General features: G+C 53.4%; 1 protein-coding gene across 9 annotated transcripts in view; it reads left to right on the top strand.

The window, feature by feature from the left end:
• Nucleotides 1–23780, top strand: part of DLGAP2 (DLG associated protein 2) — a 786545-nt gene that overhangs the window by 355308 nt on the left and 407457 nt on the right. The window contains exon 1 of one of the 9 annotated variants that reach the window (XM_019428000.2): nt 8325–8406. The exons of 7 other annotated variants lie outside the window; for them this stretch is intronic. In XM_019428000.2, the coding sequence (XP_019283545.2) occupies nt 8349–8406 (58 nt within the window). In that variant the 5' untranslated portion in view covers nt 8325–8348. Of the gene's footprint in view, nt 1–8324; nt 8407–23780 lie in introns of those variants that run through there. One more of the 9 variants, XM_053900750.1, reaches the window with a different exon arrangement.

Genomic DNA, 23780 nt, shown 5'->3' on the forward strand with positions numbered 1-23780 from the left:
GGACAGTTCCATGACCGTTTCTATTACGTTCAGCAAGCCCGCTGGGATCCAGAAGTTTCTGACCACAGAAGGAGGAGGTCTGGAGGTCTGAATGAATGTTGTCATGGAAAGTCACAGCCTTTCGTCTTTTCCGCGAAGGATCACGTGGGTACTTGTGGCCCCTGGCACGTGAGGAGTGCTGCGTGCGGGGTGCTTGTGCCGTCCTGAGAGCTCGGCTTGCGTCTTCAGCGGGTTTCCAGGTGTTTCCTGAGTGCCGCCTGGGGTCTTCCAGTCTCTTCTGACATTCTTGTACAAACGGAGCATTTTTCAACTGAATTTAGTTTGTTTTGGAGACATGAATCTTGCCTCTCCAAGATTGTCAGGCGATTCCTCATGGTGATTTCCATCATTTGTCAAACCTGCCTCTTTCCAAGCCCAGCAATGCGGCCCCACATGAGCTACAAGGAGGGGGGGGTTGGCTACTCTCCATTCCCGCACAGAATGGGCGTAGGCGCTGAGGCCAAGACTGCTCGGGGCCACGCCGGCCTCTGGATGACCACCCAATAGGGTGAGTGCTCCAGTCACACACACACACACACTCACACACTAATACTCACACACATGCACACACATAATGCATACTCACACATGCGTACTCACGTGCACATATGTATGCACGCTATCACATGTACGCACTCACATGCATGCCTGCCCGCATGCACACACACCTGCACACTCACGCACGTGTGCACCCACACTCACATACACTCTTGCACGCGCTTAATGCACACAGCGCACACCCACACACATGCACGCTTTCACACACATGCACATGTGCGTTCACACGCACACATACACCTTGGACTGCTCTAATTTGTATCACTATGTCACACAGATCTTCCAGGAAAGTGTCTCCTGAGATTCAGAGGCCCAGAGTTCCCTGGGTGGATGACTAGGACCCTGGTATTTGTTCCCTGACTGGAAGACATTTTCAGAGTGTATGTGGCAGTACCTAGCAGGTTTGATGTCAGTTCTCTGTTTCTCAGAGATACAAATAATCACTGTTTCTGTAACTCATTCTCGGTTGTCGGATGCTGTGATGTCAGAAGTACTAAGCCAACGTGCTTTCGCTTGTACGTGGTGAATCTAGGTACGCACTTTATCACTAAGGGGCTTTCATCCGTACATGTAGAATCTAGGTACGCATGTCAAACCGGCTGCCCTTACTAGCTGGCTGTGAGGGAAAACTCATTTTAACAGTAGCGAAGGCATCGAGTTTTACACTCACACGCCCCAGGCTGGGCGCATTAGTTGTTCGTGGACACTGATTGTGCTGCTGCCTGAGGGAGTGGCCCTCATCCACGTGGCCCCAGTGGGCCAGGATGTGGCCAAGCTATGGTCACCGCATCCATGTCCCCGATGGCACATCCTTGCCTCTGATCACTTCTGGAACATTCCACACACTGCTGTATTTGCTCCCCACTGCCTAGAACCTGGTCGCACAGCTGCCCTCTGTGGCTCGGGCACCTGGAAATGTCATTTTTCTTCTGCAAGACAAGAGCTTGTCTCCGCATTGGGGTTATGTGGCCAAGCAGGAGGGCACAGCACATGGGGCGATGAGGCAAATTCCTGGCCCCCATCTGGTCTCAGCTTCTGTGAGCAGAGTCAGCTCCTCAGGGTCTGCTCTGAGATTCCTGCCGCTCTGTCCCTGGCACGTGGCTTGAGGAGTGACGTGCGATTGTGCCCTTGCTGTTGGTACCTCTCCTCTGGGTGCCATAGGTGGGATTTGATGTGTCTGAAGGCAGACTCGAGATTTTCCTTGCCTGTCGCCCCCTCCCCCCACCTCTGTGTCTTATCTCTGGAACAGCGGCCTCCCTTCCATGCAGTTTTGTAGGTAGGACAAGCCAGGATTCCCCTATCCCTTGACGTCATGATTGGTGGTTACCAGGTCCTGCCAGCTTTGGCTTTGGGTTGTGTGGGTGCGTGGTAGGTGCCACAGCCCAGGCTGTCCCCCCTCAGTGGAGCACTTCTGGCCCTCACCCGAGGTGCCAACCCCACTTGGGAGCTCCACACGGGGCCCCCAGCCCCGTCAAGGGGCCCTGCATGGGGAGGAGACAGCGTTCCCGACGCTCAGACAGCTGGGTCCATGCAGGTGGACAGAGAGTCAGTGACAGAGTGTCTTTTGCCATGGCACCCATGCAGCCCCTCCAGGAGGTGCCCTTGCCTGTGGGCAGGCAAGGGCTCTGCTCCCTGGGGCCCCTGCCCAGCACTGGCCTCCTGGGAACTTCTCACCGGGGCATCTAGCTCTGGGCAACGCTGCCCCATAGCGCCTTCCTCCGGTGCTGCCAAAACCTGGTAATGGTGACACTACGGGTGTATATTCTTTGTCCTCAACGTCTCTGAGGGACATTAGGATGTCCCCCCATCACGTGTGGACACAGAGCCCACGTTGTTTGCCCTGGAGGACTGGCTTTCCTTCTCTCAAGGTCGCAGAGTGCTCGTTCTTATTAGGTCTCAACATCCACGGGAGGGCAGAGGAGGGAGGTGTTTTCATCAGGTTCTGGGGAAGCTTGCTGACCTACCAAGGCCCCAGATGGCTAGTTTGACACTCTGGGAGAAAGGCAAGCCCACTGGGCTTTCTCACAACGGGTCTCTGTACGCGGCGGCCACCGCGGCCCTTCAACAGCCTGTTACGCTCTATCAGAGTCCAGCCCTCACGACTCTGCCCATGGGTACCCCGTGTCCTGTGGCCTGGGTGCCCTTCCTGATACCCCCAGACTCTGCCCCAGGCCTGCCCCTGGGGAGCCCCCTTGGCTGCACAGTCGGGAGATGCACCGGCCACGTGCACCCCAAGTGTCTGCTCTGCCGGCCCCGGGTCAGTGTCCTGGCTTCCAGCACACGTCCTGAGAATATGGGAGTGAACGCGTGCACCAGCAGATTGTCCTCAGGCCCCCCTGACTCTTCCCCTGGCCCTGCTGCAGCCTCCCTGGGACATTGTCTCCCCAGGAGGTCACCGGGCTTTTGCCGGGTGAGGCCGGTGAGGACAAGTGACGGGGTGGCCTTCCAGGCTTTTTGAGACCAGAGATAGAGCGGGTACCATTACCTGCACTTCCTACAGCACCCGTGATGTCATTCAGAAACCGTAGGCAAATCATTCTAAAAACGTCCAGCGGAACTTTCCAAAAAAGCACGTATTGCGGGAGTTTATTTAAGGCAGTGGATTTGCACTGCGGTGTAGGCAGGTTGCTAGGCAACCACCTCCAAGCGTGGCTGAAATCAGCAGAGAAGGAAGGAAGCAGCCGAGTCCCTGGGCCTGGCCAGGCATCCCTGGGACCCGGTGGGGCCTCTGCGTGGCAGGCGGTTAGACACCCCGCCAGGAGGCCTTGCTTTTCAGGCTGTAAAATCCCTGTGTGACAAGCGGTATTTAAACTCGGCTGTGTCTCCTAGCATCCCGTGAGCTACCTGCTGGCCGCAGAGCTGCACGGGCCTCTGGTCCCTGTGCCCGGAGCAAGTGTCTCCATGATGGAGAAAGCCCCGACTCTGCCCGTTTCTGTGGTGTAAACACTCCCGCCCTTGCCGCTTTCCGGCCAACAGCACGGCCTCCCTGAGCACCGGCTCGGGCACAGATGGGCACACTGGGGTACACAGCCGCGGGGTGCGGCCAGCAGTAAAATGCGGAGTAACGAGGGGGCGTGGGTGTGAGGGTTTGTTACCTCTGTTTAAACGTAGTGTATTTGGTTGCAAGTTCACGGAATCCAGTTTTAAGAATGGCCGTGTAACGCCGGCTCCTACGATTCCCTGGGATGTAACGGTCTGTCTCCCGGGCCGCTCAGAGGGGCTCTGTTGCTAACACACTCCCATGGAGGCTTCGTCGCGTGTGGGGGCCCTGTGCACCTGGGAGCATCTCCCCACAGCCGAGGCAGAGTTGGCTCTGTGGCAGGGCCATCAGGGCTCGGGATGAAGGTGGGGCGGCAGGAGGCTGGCTGTCCCTAAGCTGGTCCCCAAGTGAGCTCTCTGCCTCACCTTCCTGTCTGACCCTGACCTGGCACTCTGTCTTGCTTGTGAGAGCTGCTTCCCTTTGGTCATCTGGGAGGTTCTGGCCAATCTGGAGACTCTCCCGGCGTCCACCCCTTTGGGTCTCCACGGACTATCCCTCCTTGTCAGGGTGCAGTATTTGTGACCCTGCACGGCTTGTGCTCTCCCGTATTTCTCTCCGCCTCTGTCCCCTGTGCAGCGCTGCTCCCTGGCGATATGTTCTCAGCCCCCGCTTTTGCTCCAGGGTGGCATTTGCTCCCGGGTGAGCTCACCTGCTCTCCTACTGTCGCGGCTCCGTTATTAGCTCCTCGTCGGCACGGATGAGACGTGTCTCCAACCTCGGTGCCTGGCCGTGGCCCCTGTCACAGCCCGAGGACAAAGCCAGCACCTCCACCTGGATTTGGAGCTGCTTCAGCTCCAGACCCGCTGGCCTGCCTGCTGTCTTCTCCTCTCACCCCGCCATCCACACCGTCTGCCTCCGTCCATGTGCCAGGCTGCCTTCGACAGGTGCTGTCACTCACCGTTTTCCCGTGCGCACTGTGTGCCCACCAGCATCTCCCAGGCTCGGCCCTCGAGCCCAGTCTTATAACAGCCCAGATGGGTGGCTTCAACAACGCGTGCTTCTCCGTGGTCTGGGGGCTGGACGCCCGACACGGAGGCGCCGGCAGATTCCGTGTCTGGTTCACACACCGCGTCTTCTCACTGTGTCCTCACGTGGAGGCGGGGCCGGGGGCTGTGGGGTCCTGTCACAGGGGCCCCACCCTCATCCTCTCCCAGAGGCCCCTCTCCCAGCGCCAGCACATGGGGGAGTCAGGTGTCAACGTGCATTTTGAGGGTCACGTTAGGTCTGTGGCCGTCTCCATTGCTAACAATAAGATGTAGTGAAGTTGGCCGGCACCACGTTCACCCCAGTGCCTCCTGCACGTGGACTCGTGTGCACATGGCCCGCATGGCCCGTGTGGCCCACACACGGCCACATTGCCAGGCTTCCTTTGAAGACCCCTGTGTTCACAGAATTAGCCACCCAGCCATCCAACAAAGTCCATTCAGAGGTCGCCGGCTCTGCAGAGGGCCATGGGGTCAGTTCTGGCTCCATAAGACACCTCGTGACGTCTCTGTGCCTCCTGTCCTAGTCACGATCTCACACGCATGGCCCCTTTTGGGGGTCTCCGTGCTGGGTTACCACGGCCCCCTTGCACATACCTTGTCCCTTCCCCCCCACCTCCCCTGCTTCCTCCTGCTTTCTCTGTCTCCTCCTCCCCCGTCTGTCTCCTGCATTCAGTCCTCTCCTTTCTACATTTGGGCCAGGTGGCTGGGGCACGTGAGAGACATGGCAGGGACTAGAGGACACAGAGGTGGTGGCCAGGGGGGTGGCCGTGAAGGATCACATCCTGGAAGCCGACACAGGCCCCTGAGTCCTTTGCTGGGGCTGTCCCCTCGGCCACATCCCGATGGGGAGAAACTTGGGGAAGCCGCAGTCTGTGGCCTTCCCACGCCCTGGTTCCGGAAGCTCGCATGGCCCGGGGCTGTTGCCCCAGCTGCGGTTCTTCGCCGTCTGTAGCCCTGACTACTCGTCTTCCATTCAGTGAGTCACACTCCTAAAATAGCCGAGCCCTCTCTGAAGGGGGCGGCCGTGCGGGTGCGAAGGGCTGTCTTTGGAGCCTCCCTCCACCAGAAGGAGCATCCAGGCGGACGCCGGGGCACAGCACCCCTCCTTGTCATCTCCATCCTGTGAGCCTACGTTGCACCAGGGGAGCCCTGCTGTGCGGGGCCCTGGGAGCTGACCTCACCAGGTTCCCGCGAGTTCTAGGGGCTCCGTGTCTGTTCCCCTTCCCCACTCGGCCCTGCCTAACTGAGAAGACCAGAGTGGCCATGGAGGATGCTCCTTGCGTGGGGTTCCTCCCAGGAGGGCACAGGTGGCATCCACATGTGCCTCCATGTGTTCTGGACCAGTCCCCACCCTGAGTCAATCACTGGCCTGCACGCTACGCCTTAATGTCCTCTATCCTGACATTGGCTCCATGGCTTGCGTGGGCTCGTCTCCATGTTGTAACTGGTGAAAAGCAGTGACTTTTCCAGTTGCATAGACAGTGACCAGCAGAGCCAGGGGCAGAGGGCAGATGTACCAACTTCCAAAGCACATTTCTTTTCCCCATCGCACCAGCTCATTTATCCCATGTTCTTCAGAGAAAACGTTGCCCCCAAGTCCTGAGATCTGGTCCTTGCGCTCCAGCTTTAGTGCTGCTGATAGAGGCCGGGACCATCTCACTGCGGTCCCTCCTTAAGAGCCATACGGTGTAGACGTGAAGCCACATGGTGCTGGTAGACCAGGCCTCCTGCTTGCCATCCTCAGCACGGAGATGCTGAGCCTCAGGAAGGTCACAGTGTTCACTCCAAGTCCTGAGTGGGCCAGTTGTTCTGTCATCGTCAGCCAACTTGACAGCCTTTTCCCGGGTTCTCACCTCCCGGACCCTGTCCGGGCCCGGCTGTGGCCACACCTGGATGCTGCTCTGGCCTGTCTGTGAGGGTTTGTGGAAGATCTTGGTGGCATTCAGTTACTCAAGTATGTGTTGACACACTCTGCTTATCCTTCAGTCTTTCCGGGGCTTTTGGATTTACTGAGAGTAGCAAAAAATAAGGTCTTCCTGGGTCTGTGACGGGCCCAGGCCACACACACGGGGGCAGGAGAACCAGCCGGCACGGCGTGCCCAGTGAACGTTCACACTCGGTGCATCCACACGATGAACCGTCCGCGTCCAACAACGTAGTGCGGTTGTGAGGTCGGTTGGTGGTTCCGCTGACACCCGCCGGCTCCTAGAGAAATCTCTGAGATTTCTCTGAGGGCCCCACCCTCAAGGACGTGGTATCTCTAGAGAGATTCAGTGTTACTTTTGGGGTCATGATCGGAAACCAGGCGTCCCAACTTTGTGCGTTGTCAACCCCTTAGGTCTACAGTTTGCTTCCACTCGCCCCAGGCCCCACTGACCAGTCTTCTCTTCAGAGTAACTCTCGTGGAGGTCGCAGAGAGGTTGCTGGCTCTGCTGTGAACCTCGACCCTTGGGGCGGGGCTGACGTGCGCTCACCACATCTGTGTCGGCCGTTCCCAGAGGCCGGTTCTCTTTGGCAAAGGTGCTAAATGACAGGTTCTTAGTTAAGGTGACACAACGGCATCACAGAGAGTACCAGCTGCCAGCACGTGCATGGCCTTTCGTAACTGAAACACGTCCCGTAAAACCACATTTCTATCAAAGAAGGGACGCAGGGCCTCCTATTTATTAGCGAGTGGAGGGTCCCGGGCCTCTGTTAGGTGCTTTTAAGTTCAGTCTCATTGGGTTTTCTGGGGGGTGAAACGTTATCCTCCACATTTTCGGTCTTCAGGGACATCTGCCCAGCACAGGGGATAGGTTCCCCTTCTACAGGTGAGGACGCTGGGCGCTAAAGAAATTAAATTGCCATCCAAGCTCACCCAGGACGGAGCCGCAGGACCGTGGCTCAAACACTCGCTCCGGCTCAGTCTGTGTCCTTTTCCTCCTAACGGGCTGTGCTGCTGCTGCGTCCCAGCGCGCTGTTGGCACAGAGCTGCTAAGCCATGCTTGGTCGGTCTGAGTCCCCAGTCGTAAGCCATATGATTATTTTGTGGCTGCCGCCAACATTTTGGAATTTAAAACATGAGGCGCTGCACGAAACTGGCCGTGCCAGGCTGCATGACACTGAGCAGGAAGCAGGTGCCCCATGACATCGTGTGCGTGTATGCACGCGTACACGTGTGTGCGTGACGTGTGTGTGTGTAACCCGTTGTGACCCTGAGAACACGTGTGTCGAATGTTTTATTTGTGCTTGAGAATGCCAACTTTTAATTGATACTTGATTTACAAGTGATACCACCACACCCTGGGTGCTTTGGGTAATTGGTTGCTTTAATATGTGATTATACATTTCAGGGGATAGGTATGAGTTACTCGAGAAATACATTTTCACACGTAGAAATTGCTCTTTTCGTGACTTTGGACAACAACAATTTAATGATTGGCTTTCTATAGAAGTCACTCCATTTCTTTGCCAAGTTGCTTAAAGCCACAGCCCGTCCCTGGTGCCTGGTACTGGCCGATGCCACGGAGGGCAGTGACACTGCCCTGTGCCCCTGCACGCGTGAGCAGCCGCGTGGAGGCCAGTGGCTCAGAATCACACCAGCCCCTGAAAGTGTGTCATGATGTGGTCCACGCCGACAACTGTAAAGTTTATTTTCTTGTGTATCAATCACTTTAGGGGTCACTGTAGTGGAACGTTTCCTTCCCATTTAACAGAGGACATGAGCGGAAGGTCTGGCCTGCCCCATGGAGCTGAAGCTAATTAAAATCAAGGGCAACCTGCGCGGACTGACCCTGTTTAAAGGTACGGGACTCTCCACGGAGGCCGTGTTCCTGTCTGTGTGTCTGTGCGCGTGAGGGAGCGGGCAGGTGTTGGCGCTGGTGCGAGCGGTCTGTTCCGGGAGAGGCAGCCGGTGCCGGGACCCTCCAGGGGAAGGATGTAGACCTGTCATTTATACCTTCAAGGGACGTGTATGACTTTTAAAAAGATATCCAATATCAAGAGTACAGAACATGTCGGGGTTCCCTAAATTTACTTGTGAAACTCTCGTAAATTGGACTTTTTTATTGTTTTTGTTTTTTATTCCATCTGTGAAATGAAATGGTCACTTTATGTTTCTCGAATGTCTCTTATTCTTTTGCCCTTTAAAGAAAATGTCACAGGTAAACTTTGTGAAGAAAAAGTATCAGGAATAATGAAGGTGTTAGTTTTTTTTTTTTTTAATGTTTATTCATTTTTGAGAGAGAGAGAGCAAGTAGGGGAGGGGCAGAGAGAGAGGGAGACACAGAGTGCGAGGCAGGCTCCAGGCTCCAAGCTGTCAGCACAGAGCCCAACGCGGGGCTTGAACTCACAATCTGTGAGATCATGACCTGAGCCGAAGTCGGACGCTCAATTGACTGAGCCACCCAGGCACCCTGAGAGTGAGTTTTAATACCTTGAAATGTCGAGCAGCCAGAGAAATGAGAATTAAAACAAAAGATGCCATTAAAAACAAATTTTTTTAACATTTATTTTTGTGTGTATGTGAGAGAGAGAGAGACTGAACATGAGCTGGGGGGGGGGGGGGGGCAGAGGGAGAGGGAGACACAGAATCTGAAGCAGGCTCCGGGCTCTGAGCTGTCAGCACAGAGCCCGACATGGGGCTCGAACCCATGGACCGCGAGATCATGACCTGAGCCAAAGTCAGATGCTTGACTGACTGAGCCACCCAGGCACCCCAAATGAAGTAGTTTTTAAGGAGATTGTTTATTTCCAGAATTGGTTTGTTCTGTGAGAAGGAGAACGTGTCTCGGTTCCTGGGATGTATCACTTACCAGCAAACCAATCAGTGCAAAGTTGTCAAGAATTTAGTGTGTGCAGAGCTTACGTGACCCAGCGTTTCTCCTTATCCGAGTTTTTAGTAAGTTGTAGGTGATAATTAAACCACTCATACCCAGCAAGCTCCTGCGTGGTCAGTGTCCCATCTAGGGTTGAGTGAAGGAAACGGCTTACTCACAAGCATCCATAGTCCCCCAAGATGGGACTGGGAATATCCTTTGTCCACTTTAAATACATTGTCATCGTACACGTGGTCAGTACAGCTGTACTGAGCTGTGCTTACACGATTTCAGTCATGAATTAGAAATTCTAGTGAAGCATTCAGCAAACAAGTGAAGCCTTTCCCTCTGGTTTCTGATGACCTCAGGCAGGAGTGAGTAGTATCCCGGCTCTGCTAGTTTCTGCGGGCCACTCTGTGGGTCACTGGACCTGAGATGCCCCGTGTCACTTCACAGTGGGACTAGTAGGACTGAGGGCGCCACCCTTCCCTTGTGAAGGCATCAGGGGCCATTGGCCCCGGATGGGGCCTCTGTACTTGGAAAGTCTTCAAGCGCATTGTGTGAGCGTAGAAGTGTGTAAAAGTGAATGGCGCACCTCTCACGTTGTGTCTGTTGTGATGATAACAGAGGCAGGGCTCCCCGTGGGCCTGACCACAAGACAGCCTCCACCTCCTGCGGCCGGACCCAGTGCAGCCAGCCCCCGGGAGCCCTGCACCCTCTCCTGCCATCGAGCACCATGTGGCAGCATAGATGGAGGCTGTCACTTGGGGGGTGGCGGTTGTGGTACCAAGCACTCACTCGGACGTGTGTCACCTTGGTGGGAACCCTTCTTGACACACCAGAGTGGTTTCCCCCGTGCTCTGGGGAGTCCGATGATGGCCATTCCCCTCACCAGATTCACCAAGCCCCCGTTCTGTGCATGACCAGGGGGCAGCCACCCTCTGGGGTCCAGGCCAAGGAGGAGCTGGGCCATGCCTCCAGGTTTTCTGGGAAGTGTACATGAGAGATCTTCTCCGGCTTTGGAGATTTCTTTTCCACCAGGGGAATCTTTTGTGATTGTTTTGTATTATAAACCGAGAAGGATACAGTACGTATGTGTTTTGCTTTGGATCTTACGCTCATCAGCTTATGAGTTTTGAGGCAACATCTTAGTTCTTACACAGAGAGATTCCAGAAGCCACGGTGGCTCTCCGCCTGGCATCATGAGTTTTTGCCTCAGTCTGTGCTGAAGAAGGCCCGCCACGGGGCTGTGAGGGGCTCAAAGTCAGCGTGGCACAGATTTCAAAGCACAAAGCCACACACAGCCCTGGAGCTTCTCACGACAAAACCTCTCTGGGAAGCACGGAGGCTTGACTTTCTCCACAGTCTTGAGGACCAGCCTTGATTTTGTTTCCATTTTGGTCACGTTTGTTTTTGAATTTCATTCTACCAACCAGGTAAGTTGAATAACATCCCGGGTTTTTCACTTGACATGTTATTTTTTTTCCCCAGCGTCATCACAAAAAAAGACAATGGTGTTAGGATTCCCACTTGCGGTATCAAATGTTCTATAATGTAGAATATCTGATGGGTTTATCTCTACCCAGTGTCTTACTGATGGCATTCAAGGAAGTGATCGGGGTTCTACTTGGCCTGGGACGACAGGGTTAGTTTTATGGTGGTGGTTATAAATTGTCAGTAATAATAAATCAGGTCTTAGCTCGACACACGGTCGGCGCGATGGCCATTTGTCAGCACACCTGTGTCCCCCGCTGTGCAGAGATGGGCTCGTGGAGGGACCAGTAGCTGATTCACAGATGTACAAAGTGACGTCACGTGCCCGGGGCCTGAGATGCAGCCGGCACTCACTAGGTGCTGCTGGGGCGTGGGTGGCCGGTGGGGTCATGGCTGTCAGTTCTGCCGAGCCTCTCAGCTTAACGATCAGAGATTGTCTGTAATAGGATCCAGAAGCGGGAACACCCACAAAACTGCTAGAGACGGTGCAGGTGGCCTCAGCGTGAGGTCGGGAGGGTCAGGGTCTGGACACACGGAAGGACCAACCCCCTTGTGGAAGCACTTTCAAATCCACACTGAAAAACCCACCAGCCACCCCTGTGCCAACGTGGTGCTGCCCATTGGCAAACTGTTCTGCAGGGAGCCGAACGTCGATGCTTCCCAGGTGCCAGCCTGTGGGCAGACAGGCAGGCAGGTATGTGAGACCGTGATGGGGCCGGCCTGCCCTGCAGGTGCTGAACCCGCGCCCCAGGGCAAGGCGGGAGGCAGCATTTGCGGTGCCTGAGCTAACGCTGCAGTTTCCGCGTGTCGGGGGTGGCACGGGTGACAGGTGCAGAGCGGAGAGGAGGCTGCGGGTCGTCCGCTCTGGGGGAAGAGCATCTGTACAGCAGCTTGTCTGTCAAGGGCGGGCGTCATTTCCCACGGCTGTAAATCCAGCCATGGCCGAAATGCCCACAACCACGGTGGAGATGCCTTAACGTCAGGGAGAGGAGCTGTGTTTTCATCGATGGAAAACCAATCAATTACAGCGATCACTTTCCTCTTTACTGAAGAAAAACACGTGACTCACTCACCTGTATTATTAGGAAAGGACACCCCCAATACAGGAAAGATTAAGTGAGTTTTAAAAGTTTCAGAATAGAAACCATACAATAATCTCACGATCACATGCGATATTTAGTATAAATCTGAAATATGAGGGTACACACATTTCAGCCCCGTGTTAGGGCTCACGAAGCTTACAGTGACTTTCTAGTGTGTTACTTCTTTTCTATTTTGTGACATTAGAGCCATAATGTAGCTTAGGAAGCGAACATCTGTGCAGAAGCACCTGATTCCGACATGACGGTCTGAGTGTGGTTTGTACGGCTGAATTATGCACAGTATCTGCCAAAGTGGAGCCCACGAGCCAGAATTTCTCACTTGGGTGCTGACATGGACCTGTGGCGGCCTCTGGAAAGTGCTGATGGCAGATTTCGTGGTATCAGTGGTCTGATCTCTTACCAGTGGGATCAAAGTGTCAGATATTAAACTTTTGGAACCGGAGAATCTCAAGTGACGTTGCTGCCTGTAAGTGTGGCAGCCTCTTCGCCCTCCCCAGGGCCAGTCCCGTAATACTTCCCAGGGCCGGGTCTCTGTACAGCCGCCTGGGCACCTTGCCCCATGGGGGCGAGCTTCAGATGTGAGCGGGAGTTACGTACTCGGGATGCAGGGTGACCCCGACGTGTGGAGTGGTCCGGGTGGAGGGCGCTCTGTGAGCAGGGAGTGCCAGGAGCGGGCAGCAGGAGGGCCTGCCGGGGGACACAGAACAGACCATGCACATCTCATGCCGTCTGTGAAAGTGACGTGGCCTCCCCAGGTGCAGGGTTACTCCACCTTCTGTCCCTCAGTGGCCGGGTGAGTAGGGGATCAGTGCTCCTGCAGACGAGGCTCAGACGGACGACAGCCAGGAAGGCTTCGGATCTGCTCAGCACTGGTGCTGTCTGTGCTGCACGCCCCGAACGGACCTCAGCCCCGTCCCGCCCTCACTTCATCAGCTACTACTCTGTGCTGTCCTTTCACAAGATGCTTCCCCAGGAACTCCATCCCCACTGGCCCCTGGAGCCACGTCCTCTGTGGGAGCCCAGAACTCCAACCACCCAAGCTTCTCCTGTATGTGTGCACGACCTGGGCACAGCCCCGTGGGAGGGGTCTCCACGGACAGAGCCAGCCTAGGTGACAGGGGGCCGTGGGTCCTGCCAAAGTGTCCATGGGACATCTTTTAGGGCCTGAGTGACAGAGGGACTTGGAGGTTAGGATGAAGGGAGGGAAGGGAAGGAAATGACCCACGCATGTCTGCCCACAACACGACCTGAAAGCTAGGTCCCAAGTCTGCGTATCTCCACCACGTATTTTGTAAAGGTTTTCATTCCGACTCCTGGTGGCCAGAATACAGTGCAGGTGGGGAGAAGTGGGACCTCCCCACCCCGGGCAGAACCAGCCTGCCCTCTGCTTTAACCCATCCCTGGCTTCTGGAAGGACAAAGCTGCAAATCCTCAGCCTGACAAACCCTTGGGCCTGCAGGGTTCGCACAAAGGTGCGCAAGGAGCGGTCTGGACGGGCTGATTTCCACTCTTCTCCACGCCCCAGCTCCTCTGGTGGGGGCCTCCTCCTTCGGCCGCAGCCAATGGGACCCAGAACCTTCTGACCGGGTGTGCTGTGGGCTCAGGACTTAGAGCACAGCCACTGTGAACTCTCATAGAGTCCGTCTGTTCACTTGTTATTGGCCTGAACTACATTGTGCTAATTAAATTAACTCACTAACTCATTCATCAGGTGCTTATTCAAGTGCGTCCTTGTCGCCGGTACTGTCTCAGCACAGGAGATAGGACGTGAGCCCTGCCCTAATGGGATCACTTAGATGCTGTATGTTGGCGCTCAATAGTACTTTCATTTTTATCTTTTTTACTGTTTATTTATTTTTGAGAGACAGAGCGTGAGCCGGGTAGGGTCAGAGGGAGAGGGAGACACAGAATCCAAAGCAGGCTCCAGACTCTGAGCTGTCAGCACGGAGCCTGACGCGGGGCTCGAACCCACGAACAATGAGATCATGACCTGAGCCGAAGTCGGATGTTCAACCGACTGAGCCACCCAGGCGCCCCAGGACTTTCATTCATTTAAAGTTCTCACTTTTGTTTGTCAAAATTATGTTTCTAGCTAAGTTATTTCCTACGCAAATTTTACAAACAATATCATGAATATTTTTTATTTAAAAAAGACAGATTTTCACAACTTCTAGCTCTTATTACTTTGATTTTTCTTGTGTGGTTTTCAGTTCTAAAATGCCGTATCTCCCCCTGTTACATTTTAGAAAATGAATTTTTTTCAGGAAAGTTTAACACTTCTGCTACTTTGTAGATGGCAACCTACTGTATCAGGCAAGCCTGTGACTGTTGTCCCGGGGTTTGTCCTTGTGGGTTTTCTCCTTCTGGCCAGACCGGGAGGAGACGTTCCCGAGGGATTTCCCCAGGTAATTAATGAACCCCCTGTTGTCTGGGCTTCGTCTGAGGAGGGGACCCCGCAGTTTTGTCGGTCAGGCACCCATGGCCAGGCAGCTGACCCGGGTCCCCGCCACCCTTCCCAGGACTTGTTTGGATCAAAGCACGGCCTGTATCCCCACCTTCTTCCCCACAGGGGGCCGGACTGGAGGCGAGGTCACCAGCTTTTGCCCCTCATAGTGCACCTGCCTGTAGACCTGCTCTTCGGCCCGAACCCGGCCCTGTGCCCGAGGCCAGTTTGATTTTGCAGTTCACCATGTGGTTCACCCTCTGACTGTTGGGGTTTCCCATCTCTGAATGTGCGGTCGGGGGAAGACTTCACAGGAGAGTGTCTCGTCTGGCGGGGGGAACCACCTCACGCTGTGGCTTGCCTTGGCGTTCTCGTAGACAGCGAGAACACTCACAAGAAACATTTCTCCCGTTTGCTGGTGTCGGGTTTAATTATTTTATCTTTTCTGGGAACACTAGGTTCCAGGACATCATACGGCAGTGCAATCTTTCAGGTCAAAAACAAAACGTTTCCAGTCATGATCAGGATAGTTTCCTCACTTTCCATGAATGGATGATGGTATTTAAGCAGCTTCTGAGTTTTGAAGAAAAGAAGAAGCGTTTGTGAAAGCCTCCTGATGTACGTCGATTATGCAGGAGGCTATCGCTCGAAGGTTTTGGTTCCGGGAGACTGATGATAAGCCAGAGATCTCAGGAGCTGGAACACACACGTGGGTTGCTGGAGTCAGACACACACAGGCACTTTAAAGCGATTGCTCACGTCCATTTTCCCTCAGTCATTCTGGCCACCGCAGTGTTGGCCGCGGACGGAAATGCACACGTGCCATTGCCGTGCCATCGTGGGGAGCGGCAGAGCAAGACGGCCCCGGACGGGCAGCAGAGGGCACAGGCCCGGCTCTCAGCCAGCTGGGCTGCGTGACTGGTGTTCGAGCACAGTGCAGCCCCCGGGCGTCCTCAACATGAAGCTCGACCTTGTTTCCTTGGACTTAGATGATTCTAAATGACCCACACTGAGTTGATAACCTAAAAGTACATGGGACATAATTTAAGCTCACCTTGTAAGTATGGTGGTGGCATTCTTCGGGACACTTGCTGTGCAAAGTGACCGAATTCCTGGTCCAGGGACGTCTGCAGCTGCTGGCTCCCAGGCTTGTGTCCGTTCACCCGACAGACCTCCGCCGTCTGCCATGCGGGGCTGGGGCGCCAGGTCGGGTATGGAGTATGTGTCTGCGGTGGGCCGGTTACGGGGCACCCGTCTCGAGGGACGCGCCGGTGCAGGAGACGTTCCTCGGCCGTGTGGGGTCAGAGTTGCAGTCAGAATACACAGTGGCCCCGGGTCAGGGAGACCCAGTGGACCCTGAGCTATGTGGAAGGCTGATTGGGAACCAGGTTTTCCAGAAATCTAGGGGGACGGGACAACGTGAGGAAGAAGTGCATTCTCGGGGTGGGGGGGGGTGCGGACTCTCCACACATCAGGGCGACCCGGTGCGCTGTCCCCTTTCCTCCAGGTGCGCAGCCGGCGGGAGGCCCTCGTGGGTGAGGGGCGGGACACTAGACTGTGGCCGCTCACAGGAGGTGGCGCTCAGAGCCCTGCTGCCCACCCACCCTTGTTGTGGGGACAAGTACATCAATGTCTCTCTTTTCCCTGGGAACAGAAATTGCATTGTTTTCTCCACGGAGTAGCCAGATAACAGTAGACAGTTCAGATTAAAGCACAAAAATAAATTCATGAACTCAATCAAGGCCCCCCCTCGCCCCCCGCATATAACCTGCTCGACACCTCCTTCCTGTAGGTCTCAGAGAATCTGTTTTGTTGACTATGGAAATTTCTGTAATGACACTTAGGCCACGGGCCATAAATTACTTACTGGCAACCTAGGATGAGCATGGAAATGTTTTCGTGTCCTTGACTTTTTTAAACTGCAGAAGCAGAGTGAGGCTCAGCCCTGGCGTGTCGAGACAGACCCAGGCGTGCGTGTGCGTGTGGGGCGTGGCTTCTGCGAGTCTCTGTGGCACGTCTCCCCAGAGACCTGGGTGAACAGCAACAGCTGTAAAAATCGCATTAGCGTTGTATTTGGGGGCAAAAACGGGCTTCACTTACAGAAGAAAAGTCTATTATCAAACTTAATTTGATCACCTGATGTCCTCGTGGCAATAACAGTGGCATGTCACGTGTCACTTAGGCTCCCGTAAAGAGCGGGGACTTGATAGTCTGGTTGTGAGTCCCTCAGTGCAGGGGTGAGGGGGGACAGAGATCTAGACGGTGCTGGTAGTACATCCATCCCTGTGTTTTGCCGTGACTTCGTTTTGTCAAGCTCTCGGAGACCGTGTGTGTGGCTAAAGCTGGGCACCTTTGAGAACCTGGCACTGGGTCCACCTTGAGGTAGTGCTGAACGGTATGTGCCGTTCTCCCCAGATTTTGTGCTGACGGGAGCCGGGAATTACAGTCACTGAGCGTGTGGTGGCCTGTGAGGCACGTGGACTTCGGGTGTAGACAAGCTTAGCCTCAGACCATGTTTCCGGCCTTTATCCCCGCAAACACGGCATCCACGCGGGCTATCGTGCAGACATGGGCGTGTGGCGGGCTCCCGCCGGGACAGCTGTGAGTGGGGCCGTGTGGGAGAGCCCACCAGGACACATCACCCCAGGGGAGCTGGTTTCGGCGTGTCTTCCGGACTGCGAGCTGTGAGGTCACACTCGCACATCTGCTCCGAGTATTTAAGGTGCAGAAGGACGGATGAAGCGATAAGCCATTCTAGCTGGAAGGGATGGTTCTCCGAGATGCTGCCCTCCCAGGGTCCTCGTGAAGGTGACCAGTTTAGTGACATAATCAGAGCTCAGACCCCATGAAACTCTGTGTCCCTTCTGGTTCCTCTGGGGCTGCTTCGAGGGGCTGGAAGCTGAGAGTAGTAGGGACACATGGCCCCGAGGTGTCTGTGATGCCTACGTGCAGAGCAGGACAGAAAGTGGGGTGTGTGACAGTCACCCCAGTCCCGTTCGGGCTCCCTGAGCTGGGATGGATGTGGTGGCCACGTTCACCCACATCCTTACGAGATACCAGGGGCAGGAAGACCAGACGCGACTCAGAACCACATGCGGCCAAGCATCTCCAAAGCTGACCAGCAGGGCAGCACCTTGCGGGTTCTTGGACCTACTCGCAGGTCAGGTTCACACACGTGGTGGACAGGCTGTAGAAATAGGAGGAGTTAGCCCTGGAGGCTATGCTGACCTTGTATTAACGGTTTTATAATTTTACTTTCCTAGGCGTATAGCAATATAGTCAACCTAGTCTGATGACCTAGTTGTAGGTAAATAGTATGTAATTACATGTGGGATTATATCACATATAATCTATATAATACTCTAATACATAATCACATATGATTACATATAAATAATTACATCTGTGTTGATGAAAAACAAACCTTTTAGAATTTCTAAAAGGACAGAAGGGACTTCAGGACAGCTGCCCAGAAGGAAACCGTCACAAGGAGGAGAGTGCTTCAGAAAGGGAATAATTGGTGTAGGGTGATACAGTTTTTTCCATAAAAGGTTAAAAATCATTACACAAAGGATGTTTTGGAAAGTTGCAGTCCTTCCATTTCTAGTATTTGCAGGACTGTATGCTTTAATCTTACGGACCCTGGGAAATGTCTTCCTTTTTCTTATCTTTTGTGTTCAGAATGCTCCATTTTGGTTATTTTCTTTAACGAAGCGGATGCACAGTATGTGCTCAGGGCACCAATGGAGCCCGTGCCTGGACGTTTTGCCGAGTCATGTTGACCTTGGTAAATGTTGGAGTTTGGCTTCCGTGGGAGCCCAGGAGCAGGGCCCACAAACATTGGAGCATTGAAAATGTCCTTTATCATCTGGTAACTATATGTATATCTATTTTGTCTAAACGCCCCGGTCCTGTGAGTGATCTTTGCTCAGTGAGTTAAGATTTTGAATGGGTGCATTTAGATCTTCTCCCCTAGCTCAGCTGTTTGGATGCCTTGTGTCCCACGAATGCACTTTAGTTTGGATCCTTTGCCAAAGCCACATATTTATTTATCTGTTCTCCGTATGTTACTGGAGTATTTTTTGCTCCAGGGAGGAATTACATCGGCAAACCTCAGTGTTTTATCAGGTCCAGATAGAGAAATACGTGGTCTCCTGGCCAAGCTGTACCATCTGTCGCCAGGAGGCAGCCTCACTCTCCCCCGATATCCATGCAAACCGAAGTCCGTGCCTGTGGCCACGCACTTCTGGACGCAGGATGGCGATGTCAAATATTGGCAGTTTATTGGCAAATATTGGCTTTGTTTCTTTGTGCCTTTCCTCCTGGCCAACGTTTATTTCCATTACATTTAAGTCTCAGAGAAAACGGATAAAGCCCTTAGAGGCTTACCTGATGCTTCGGTGATTTGCATCTTGAAGGGAAATGTCTGTACGTGAGGGGCTGTGGTTATGGTTTGGGGCCCGGGCATCTCATCACAGGGCACGTGGGCCAAATGCCAGTGAAGGGACCAGCGAATATCAGCATCGAGGGTGCTTACCGAATTAGGGATCCAGGGCCTCACTGGAGAGGATCGTGAACCCCAGAGGGCCGCTCGAAGGCGACAAAAGGTGAATTTTGGGGAGATGGTTTGCCCAGGAGTGCATGCCCAGGTGATTTCTCAGAGGTAATTCACAGAGTTGCCACTTCCTGGCATTTGCCGTCAAGGACCGTGATCACCCTTTTCCCATTAGGACAACCCTGCCCGTCCCTAGAGCAGCTGGTGGCCTGCAGAGGGTGAGCCTCCATCAGGTCGAGTGGATTCACAGGCAGATGCCCATTCACTTTGCCTTTGTGCCATTGCTTTGGTGTGGAAACCCTTCCTGACATAGCCAGACGTGCAGACCAGTTAGTGGTGGGGTTAGACCAGAACAGCGTGGGGTTTCGTGTGGCATTTAGAGAGAGACAAACACTTGTGTAGGCTTGGGCATTGCCTTTGTTCTTCTCCAGGTAGAGTTTTAAGGACCGCGTCATTTGCCCTGATTCTAAACACGAATTAAGTTGCCATCCAACTTCTAAATCCACCTCAAATCGTTTTGGGGAAAGGTACAAAATGGGACACTTTGCAACTTCAGGCTTGTGAGTTTTCTCCACTGTGACCAAGAATCCTATTGTGACCCTGCTTTGTTAATTCTGGGAAAGACCCTGGGTCACTGTGTACCCTCGTCAGCACTTGGTCCTTGGCTACAAGAGAAACAGGAAGTTCCCCGCTTGCCCAGCCCTCCAGAGTCCCCTGGGACTGGTCTTTATATTAGGAGGGGTGGTCTGCACTGCCTGAGCCAGCCTCTGCTCCTGCAGACACGCCTGCCTGCCTGCCTTATGTCTCCGTTTCACCTGCCGGATGTCCCTATAGATTTATTCTGAGCCTCTGAATAAAACTGCCAGTTTATGTCAGGAGTTAAGTTTAACACACACGTGCTTAAACTGGTTCTAAAAAGAAATATCAGGTGACTTTTCTATACCTTGGTATTGTGCCAAAGAGCCTAGAGTGTTTTATTATACTTAATTTCTTTTAATCCCCTGAATGACCAAAGAAAGCAAAAGGCAATGCGTATCCTTGTTGCCGTGATCACTTAATATTTCAGAGGAGGTACACCCAGCATCAGGATGGGAACCCAGCTTTCCAGAGAGATCCTCTCCTGCCAGGCCTCGTGGAGCACGCAACACCTGAGGGAATACGTCAATTGGTAGCTCTGGCGAGAAGACATGGCCTGTTGTTTCCAAGGACTCCACAGCTCATTCCTCATACCTTCCCCTGATTCGAAACAAGATTCTGCAAGTCTCGGTCCTGCATAGGAGTCCCCTGACAGAATGAGTTCTGCACCTTTACTATCCTATCAATATTCATTTGGTATTATTAATATTAAAAATATATTTTCTCCTTAATTCAGGAAGGTGAAATAAATACAGTATTGTGTAATTAACTCTCCAAGGTGCTTATGCAGGATCGTCTTCAATAATTCTGCTTTCCTGTGTCTCTTGCAGTCAGAGTTTGCTTTACTAAAACACATGAAATGATACCAGAATGCCAATTACTACGTTAGCATACACTTAGGCAGTTGTAATAGTTTTATGCAATGTAAGTGTGCGTATGAAATTTTCTCAGCTGAATGCAAAAAGTATTTTTGGGTCTGTAGCATGCCCTTAAATGTGCACCCTGCGATCGCCAAGAATAAATAGGCTAAGGATCCCTCCACGTGCAATTCTGGCTGTCGCGCACACATCATTATGTGAAAACAGTGACTGGTGGATGGAAAATTGAAGCATCCCCTTAGAAATACAGATTGGATTCTTGTTTGAGGAAATGCAACTATGATATTTGGTGTTTGTTACTATCCAATTAAAGTGAAAACAGGGGCACCTGGGTGGCTCAGTCGGTTGAGGGCCCGACTTCGGCTCCTGTCATGATCTCGCGGTTTGTGAGTTCGAGCCCCGCGTCGGGCTCTGTGCTGACAGCTCGGAGCCTGGAGCCTGCTTCAGATTCTGTGTCTCCCTCTCTCTCTTCCCCTCCCCTGCTTGTGCTCTCTCTCTCTCTCTCTCTCTCTCTCTCTCTCAAAAATAAATAATAAACATTAAGAAAAAAAAAAGTGAAAACATCACGGAGCGCCTAGTAGCTCAGTCGGTTAAGTGCCCGACTCGACTCCGGTCATGATGTCATCATGGTTTGTGAGATTGAGCTCCGTGTCGGGCTCTGTGCTGACCGTGCCGAGCCCACTTGGGATTCTCTCTCTCCCTTTTACCTCTCTGTCCATCTTGCGCTCATGCACTCTCTCAAAATAAAAGTGAAAAATCACGTCGCTTGTTTGGATTTGAATGGAGAAATACTCACAAAGGGTTATTGAGTATTGAGATTATATTCCTATCAGTTCCATAAGTTGAATAATCAAATAAAAACAGATATGTCTTCCCAGTGACATAAATGTCCTTCATTGTTTCCAAACTAATGAGGACAGAAATTAAGATTCATTTCTCTTGTAAAGCCAAATGTGCTCTGTTTAGTGGTATGTAGTTTCATCCAGTAAAGAGCCCAGATACTGGCTGTGCTTGTGCCCACAACACACACACTAGTCATGGTGCCAAGCTTGTCTACACTCCAGAAACCCCCGCGTGGGCCTTCTGGTCACCACGGATGAGCCGGCTGTGATTTCCCCAAGCGAGCCTGCACTTAGCGCAGGTGCATGCGTGAGGCGTCCTACTGCTGTTTTCGTGGTCTGCAGTGAGATGAATGAAAGCTACATCACATCACCCGGTCCCGAGGATGCACGGTGCGAAAACACCCACGTTGAAGGGAGAAAGCCCGTTGCTTCCATGAAGATGGGCCGCAGCTCTGGAAAGCGCGTCCTCAGCAGGAAGCTGCTGATGGGTCGTGGCCGGAGCGCCATGGGCTGATGTGGAGGGACCGTGGCCACTCGGTTCTGCCTCCTCCTGGCCGCGTGGTGGCCCATGACTCTGGTACTTCCTGTGCAACCCAGAGCGTATTTCTCCTGTTCCTTGTTTGCGACGAGTCGATAGAAGTTCATGTTTTGGGTGAATGTAGATACTGTGGAATAATGTGGCTGAAGGACAGGAGGGAGTTTCATGGCTGCAAGTTCACGAATGCATCCTGGAGGCCGGGGGTGGGGGAGGGGAGAGTCATCCCCCTGCTGGGTTGTGCTGGGCGAGGAGCTGATCTTCAGAAGCATTTCTGTGTGGCACTCTGCACGTGCAATGCTAGGTTATGTGTCCTTAGTGCCTTGCTCACATAGGTGACCTCCCACGGTCCTGTTCCACGTACCGTGTAAACGTGTGCGAATCCCCCTGTTCTGGATACAAATGTGCAAGAAGGGCACCTGACATTAGTCCCTTGAGGTCCCCGATTGTTTGTGGCAAATAGAACGGAGCATCCTCCTCACACACACAGCATCAGTTAGACCGCTGAGCTCCTGGACGCTGAATTGTGCAGGAGGCTGCCATTGCCCTCACTTCATGGCTGTTGCTTGGCAGGGTGGGCATTTCCCCCTCCCTACAGGCCACTGGTGTCTTGCTGCCACACAAGGCAGAGCTCAAGGGGGAGCGGAGCGGTGCTGTGCAGGTCACAACACCACACCGGCCGCCTCCAGCCAGGCTGGCCTTCTGCCCGGCGGGAAGGGAGTAACACTGTGGGGGAGGGGCCAGGCTGGGAGGCGGGCACTTAGAGCGCGTGGCATCGGCTCCAGCTCACTGGCTGGCCTTCCTGAACCAGCTCACCGGTGATGCTGGGGGAAAGCAGCTGGGGAAGCAGGTATTTGAGGGCCAGCTAGGACAATGTGAGAGGACTGTTGTCTACAGAACACAGTCCTTGCTCTCAGAGGCTTCTGGTTGCTTAGGCAGCTGCCCGTTGCACAACCATGTGTGTCGGATGCTGGCTCTCCATGGGTGCTGAGAGAGGAAAACAAGGCTTTGACCCGGATCTGAGAGCTGGTGGCAGGAAGATGGCAGCAGACAAGTCATTACTGTAGAGCCGACTGTTTATGAGAATGGACGTGTCTGCTGAGTTTTCTGAGCTGTAGAGTAGCATGCGAGTCTGAGTTCTCCAGAGAAACAGAGCCATAGGGCATGCAAGTGTATATATTTAGAAGGAGGTTTATTATAAGGGCTTGGCTCACACGATTATGGAGGGAGGCAGCTCCAAGATCTGCAAGGTGAGTTACCAAGCTGGAGCCCCAAGACAGCCGATGGTGCAGTGTCAGTCTGAAGGCTGGTGGGCAGGGCAAATTCTCTCTTACTGGAGAGAGGCTCAGCCTTTTGGTGCTTTTCAGGCCTTCATCTGATTGGATGAGGCCCACCCATGTTAGGAAGGACAGTCTGCTTTGCGCAGTCTACCTATCCGATGTTAATGTAAAAACACCATCACAGACACACCCACTGGGTGTTTTATCACATGTCTGGGTTCCCCGTGCCTCAGTTGAGTTGACAGTTCAGCTAACCATCAGGAAGGAAGACTGAAGACCTTGTCCTATAGACAAGCTGGACCCCAAAGATAAACAGGTCTTATATGCCAATTCTCCAGATGCTCTGGCCAGGTGATGATTGCTGAGGAGGTTTAGTGGACGGGCTAGGCATGAATGAAGAGAAGTTCAGGTTTCTGGTTTGGTTCTAGAAATGTCTAACAGCGTTACTAATACAGGGTGCACATTGGCGTAGCCCCAAATTAAAGTGTGCTGAGTTGAAATCCAGAAACACCATGGTGCTTTAGTATTTAGCCACATGACATCCCCACACGTATAAATGTGGCTGTGTCATGTGATGTGACCACAGTCCATCACA

This window comes from Panthera pardus, unplaced genomic scaffold (genome assembly GCF_024362965.1).
Source record: "Panthera pardus isolate Hobbes unplaced genomic scaffold, ASM2436296v1 HiC_scaffold_13, whole genome shotgun sequence".
Taxonomy (NCBI): Eukaryota; Metazoa; Chordata; class Mammalia; order Carnivora; family Felidae; genus Panthera; species Panthera pardus.